Below are 5,776 nucleotides of genomic sequence, written 5' to 3'. Positions count from 1 at the left end.
GCTGGAATGGGTTGCCATTTCCTCCTCCAGGGGATCTTCCCGATCTAGGGATCAAACTGCGTCTCTTGCATCTCCTGAGTTGGCAAGCAGATTCTTTACCACTTGAGCCACCTGGGAAGCTCTGACAAGTCAGAACTCCCATCATATCCTGCTTTAAGATTGTGTATGTTGAGGCCTTGTGAGAAGGGCATATGTCCCTTATAGGCAAAAAGTGTATTTTAGTCAGTTTTCTTAGATTCTCCATAGGACCTAACATGATATGCCGTAACTACTTTTTGAAAAAAAGGAAACAATTAAAGGTAATGAGCCTATTCTGTTAATGCTTCCCCATTCAGGAAGTGTTTAAATCAGCCTTCTCAAATCATAGTCAGAGAACATGGGGGCAAATACAAAACACTGGCTGGGATAGTTAGGAGGATTCCACTTTTTCCCAACTTTCTCTCTATCAGATTGGTTCTTTCATGCAAAATAAGGTCCTCATTGGTAGGTTAGTAGCTGTTAATCTCAGCTGAATAGCATTTCATCTTAACTTGTTTTCAGCTGAATAGAAGTGGGCTGGCTATATATATATATATATATATATATTTAAGCCTGTTAGTATTTAAGAAGTCTCTTACCTTGGTGGGTAGCACTTTTTATGCCTGGTTTTTCCTAAAGCTGAGATGGCATCCCAGGCAAAGGGCCTTCTTTCTGAAGAATGTAGGGATGCTCTTAATCAAGTAGCATCTTACGAGCTGCATGTCAGTGATGCTTATTTATCTATGGTTAGTATGTGTCCTGGAGTCACTGTCAGGGAGGTTTGAGATCTGGTCAGGATAATATATCTTACAAAGCCTTACTCATTTTTGTTGCAGCCATGTTTCTTGTTTGATACTAGAGGGACCAATTTAGTGGCTGGGATTTTGCTTCTTTGAGGCCCAGTGATTTAGAGCTGTGATTGCAAACTGTGGATGAATAGTTGGGAGAATTCTTTTCCAGAGTAGTCCCAAAACTTGTGTGGGCATCAGACACTGCTATAAATAATTTTTCATCTATCTGCTAGTTTAGAGCTAGTGCTGATATGGTAGGGTTAATGAAATAGTTTGACTTTTGTAGAGTTCAATTGTTTTAAACATTTTCTTAAGTTTATTTACTTATTGGCTGCACTGGGTCTTCGTTGCTGTTGTGTGTGCTTTCTCTAGTTATGGTGAGTGGGAACTACTCTAGTTGCGGTGCATGGGCTTCTCATTACGGTGGCTTCTTTTATTGCAGAGCTCAGGCTCTAGGGCACGTGGGCTTAGTTGCCCCACAGTATGTGGGACCTTCCTGGACTAGGGATCAAACCAGTTTCCTTTGCACTAGTGGGCGGATTCTTAAACACTAGACCACCAGAGAAGTCCCAAGATTGACTTTTGAGTGTCACTTACTTTATGCTGGACTTCTGCCAGTTGTCAACATAAATACTGGTTATAGTGCTAGCATATAGGGTTCATAAACCTGACCCTTAAAGAGGCCTAATGGCTAAATGCTAGGCACCGCGTGTTAAAACCTGGGTCACGTCTCTGAAGTAGCCTGGGTTTGAGAAGGCAGTTGGGGCCTTCTGGAAGTCAAAGAGCAAACTGAGAACCCTGGACTGAACAAAGAAGGCCTCTTTTGGACAGCCACAGAGATAACAAAGTGAGTTTGTGTGAGGTTCCAGTCCTAAACATCGACTCCTCTCACCTGCAGTCTCTCCCCATTCTTATCCCTGCTCCAGGCCTGTTATTACATTGAAGATCCAGAAGCACCTACTTTTCATACATTCTTCCAAGACCAAGCTGATGTGAAGAGGGAGCATGCAAAGCAGTTCATAAAATATCTAAGAAAATATAAGTGTAAAATCTGCCTTCCGGTGATTAAGGTGACGATGTAGCTTTGTTATGATGATCTCTATAGGGCCTTTGCTGGGTCTGGATAACTAAGTTATCAGTTGCTATCTGACTTGTTCCATTACTCATGTTCCTACATGGGATTATAGAAGCTGACTGAGGGTAAGCATGTATCTTGTTTGTAACCTCTTTATATCATTTTGAGTAAATTTCAGTCACTAAATCTTAGCTTTTCTTTTCTGAAAAAGTGATACAAAGTGTGACCTCTGGACCAGCAGCAGCAGCCTGACCTGGGATCTTATTAGAAATGCAAATTCATGGGCCCCACTCGAAGAAACTGAGTCACCCTCTCTAAGAGAAGGGCCCAAGGAGCTAAAGAGCTTAATAAGCTCTCCAGATGATTCTAATCCTCTGTATAGTTTGAGAAGATCTACTGTTCTCTTCTAGAGTGGTTTGTATCTTATGTTAGCTCTTTAATTCAGATACACCCTCAGGTATTTAATACAGCTGCCTCTTCAATGTATTTAATAAAACAAACTTTTTTTCCACTGGAACAGACTCTACATTTGTAGAGTTGTACATTCTATTTGCTACATGCTGCTGCTGCCGCTTAGTTGCCTCAGTTGTGTCGACTCTGTGCGACCCTAAGGACTGCAGCCTGCCAGGCTCCTCTGTCCATGGGATTCTCTGCTGCTGCTGCTAAGTGGCTTCAGTTGTGTCTGACTCTGTGTGACCCCCATAGACGGCAGCCCACCAGGCTCCCCCCTCCCTGGGATTCTCCAGGCAAGAACACTGGAGTGGGGTGCCATTGCCTTCTCCTGGGATTCTCTGCTGCTGCTGCTAAGTGGCTTCAGTTGTGTCCGACTCTGTGCAACCCCATAGATGGCAGCCCACTAGGCTCCCCCATCCTTGGGATTCTCCAGGCGAGAACACTGGAGTGGGGTGCCATTGCCTTCTGGGATTCTCTAGGCAAGAGTAAAAGAGTGGGTTGCCATGCTCTTCTCCAGGGGATCTTCCCAATCCAGGGATTGAACCTGGGTCTCCTGCATTGCAGGCAGATTCTTTAACGCTGAGCCACCAGGGAAGCCCTATTGCTACATACTTGTCTCTTATTTCCTCTTTCTTAAGAATAATTACTATTACCAACTTAAACGTTATGAATAGGGACACACCCAAATGATAGAGAATAGGTATTTATGTTCTAAAGGGCTTCCCCCATGGCTCAGATGGTAAAGAATCTGCCTGCAATGTAGGAGACCTGGGTTTGATCCCTGAGGGACTGGCAACCCATTCCAGTATTCTTGCCTGGAGAATCCAATGGATACAGGAGCTTGGTGAGCTACAGTCCATGGGGTCTCAAAGAGTCGGACACAACTGAGCAACTAACACAAACATACATATTTATGTTCTAAAACCAAGAAACAGAAAAAAGTGACAATCTAAAATTGATTTACTCCTAATGTTTTTGATATACTCTAAAGAAATGATTTAAACCTTAGTTGATGCTATTACATGTGGAAATATGCCTCCTTATCTGAGGGGTTCTTTTAACTCCAGGTCTCTAAAGACAACTAAATGTCTGGTGATAACTGAACTGAACTACTCTCCAAAGCTAAAGAAATTCCAAAGCTAATGAAGAGTGCACGTAACTGTGCTAGTGGTAGCTGTGCTTTGCAGAACATTAAAGTCACCTGGAGAACTTTTAAAAGCCCTGCTCCTCAGTACCAATTAAGTCAGAATGTCTGCAGCTGAAAGCCAGACACCAATATTTAAGGGGCTCCAGTGATTCCATCATGCCACAAAGCATGGAAACTACTGGCCTTTGCAAGCCTGTAAATCTACCCAGGAAGTAGGGTGTGACTAAACTGTGCCTTAGCTAGCAGAGTGACTCCCTGTTTCTCTCCAATAGAGGCCTGATATAGATAACTGGGGAACTGGTAAACAAGCTCTACTGTCTGCTCTGCAGTTGGAGAATGAGTTAAACAAGCTCCTGCAAGACCTGAAGGCCTCAGCTTCTAGGAATAGAGAAACCAATGTAAGTAATAAACGGGTCATTTCACTTCTAGATGATGGCTTGCTTTTAGGAAATGAACCCAAGGCAATGGATCATCTAATGTGTTTATTTCCTCTGAAGGAAGTATATGAACTTATTTCTTAGAGTAGTTGGGAGGTGGGAGGAGCAGTGGCCCTGGTAAGGAGGAATGCAACTCAATACAAGATGGAGAAGTCTTTTCAGGAATAATTTGCACTCTTGATATTTAAATCCATCTTGAGAACCGCTATCCTAGACTACCCCCACAAAAGTGAATGTCAATGGTGACCTATTCTATAGACTTCTCTGAAGTGTTCTTTGGTTAATGGTGAACACTCTATTGCAGTGATAACATTTCTCACCAAACTTCTTAGTTTCTCTGGAAGTTGAAGAAAATAATCTGGTAGAAAAGCTATCAACCTTGCTGCTATTGGACTCACTGTAGAACCCTGAAAACTATCAAATACCTGACCCTTACACCAGAACCCTAAAATTTCAGTGCTTGGGAATGAGGTCTGGGAAGCTACTTGACACTTACCTATGATTCAAATAGGGTGAAAAATCATTACAGTATAGCTTATTAAATTAATCTGTGCTTTTGATGAGATGCTTTAATACTCATACTCGTTGGAAGTGGATGTTTGGTGGGAGGGGGGTTCAGGATGAGGGGGGGAGACACACACATACCTGTGGCCAATTCATGTTGATGTATGGCAAAAACCATCACATTATTGCAAAGTAATTATCCTCCAATTAAAATAAATAATTTTAAGAAAAGATAACATTGTAAACCAACTATACTCTAATAACTTTTTTAAAAAGTGGATGTTTGTGTTCATCTGGAGGTTTTGAATGTCAGAGATCAATGCCTTTGAACTTCATCATGCATGTAAATCATCTAGTCCCTTCTTAAAACATAGATTTTGATTTAGTAGGAGTGGAAGAGATTCAAGATTCTGCATTTCTGACAAGCTCCTAGAACTGCTGATCCATGAGCTATAATTTGGGTAGCAGATTAGATTGCCTCCTGCTGCAGACAATGTCCTTAATGAGTTTTTTCTTGTTTTTATTTCTGTAGCTCTTACGCTTCATGAAAAAGTTCCTGGATGAACAGACCAGGAACATAAAATATCTGGAATACCAGCTTAACTATCAGAAGGAGTTGGAAATGTCAACCCAGAGTGAAGGACAGCCTGAAAATGCCCCCGGAACATCTGCAGCAGCAGGTCAAGAGACAGAATCTACAGGCAACTCTCCAAGTCCTCCTGCCCAGAAGGTCCCAAAGTCATCTCCTTAAGAATCCTGATCTCCATTTGACAGAAGTATGCTTCTCTTTTCATCTCAGATCCTAATCCTCCTGTTGTACATGCAAATAAATGTGTTTTGCATTATGATTATGTGTAGAGAGATTGCTATTGGAGCACAGGAAAGGTTAGGTTCATAAATGGGAGTTTGAAAGCTTCTTGAGGTACCATGGATACATTAGACTTAAAAAAAAAAAATTCTCAACACCCAGATGTAGAGTCAGGTTCTAGTAAATTCAGTTAGTCCAAGTGGATACAGATGAAATTAAGTATCATAACCTAATGTCTTGCTAATTCTCCTCCCCACAACTTAATATATTGCTGCTGCTGCTAAGTCGCTTCAGTTGTGTCTGACTCTGTGTGACCCTGTGGACAGCAGCCCACCAGTCCCCTCTGTTCACAGGATTCTCTAGGCAAGAATACTGGAGTGGGTTGCCATTTCTTTCTCCACTTAATATATTAAGTTTACAAAATAGTAGGGTTTTCTAATAAATGCAAAGCTAAACTTAAACAAGAACTCTTGGTCTAGAAAAGATGACTTCACTTGAAAGGTATACAGTGAATAGGCAGCTGCAACCCAGGTGCCCTCCCAG

General features: G+C 41.9%; 1 protein-coding gene across 6 annotated transcripts; it reads left to right on the top strand.

The window, feature by feature from the left end:
* Positions 1-561: 561 nt before the first annotated feature.
* LOC147380106 (soma ferritin-like) lies at positions 562-5,273 on the top strand. Of its 6 annotated transcripts, XR_015167081.1 has the most exons (5): positions 564-764; positions 1,736-2,009; positions 2,096-2,298; positions 3,757-3,882; positions 4,958-5,273. XR_015167081.1 is itself a non-coding variant. In XM_086410696.1 (4 exons), the coding sequence occupies exons 1-4, from the start codon at positions 663-665 to the stop codon at positions 5,174-5,176; spliced, it is 591 nt and encodes a 196-aa protein (XP_086266822.1). In that variant the 5' UTR covers positions 577-662; the 3' UTR covers positions 5,177-5,273. The 6 variants fall into 6 exon arrangements, 2 of the variants coding, with proteins under 2 accessions (XP_086266822.1, XP_086266831.1); XR_015167065.1 differs by lacking the exon at positions 2,096-2,298 and having other exon boundaries at positions 562-621; positions 1,736-1,879; XR_015167074.1 differs by lacking the exon at positions 2,096-2,298 and having other exon boundaries at positions 568-764.
* Positions 5,274-5,776: the final 503 nt, after the last annotated feature.

Source organism: Bos grunniens, chromosome 1 (genome assembly GCF_055505025.1).
Source record: "Bos grunniens cultivar Pamir isolate PY7600 chromosome 1, Bosgru_T2T1.0, whole genome shotgun sequence".
NCBI classification, from domain to species: Eukaryota; Metazoa; Chordata; class Mammalia; order Artiodactyla; family Bovidae; genus Bos; species Bos grunniens.
Note: the sequence above shows the minus strand (reverse complement) of the source record. Positions and strands in the feature narration are given on the sequence as shown.

Excerpts from the sequence above, each read along its gene's own strand:
- LOC147380106 (XM_086410696.1), top strand. The coding sequence starts at position 663 with ATGGCATCCCAGGCAAAGGGCCTTCTTTCTGAAGAATGTAGGGATGCT. Across the intron at positions 765-1,735 it reads GTGATGCTTATTTATCTATG|GCCTGTTATTACATTGAAGA; the intron begins GTTAGTATGTGT and ends TCCCTGCTCCAG. Across the intron at positions 1,880-3,756 it reads TCTGCCTTCCGGTGATTAAG|AGGCCTGATATAGATAACTG; the intron begins GTGACGATGTAG and ends TCTCTCCAATAG.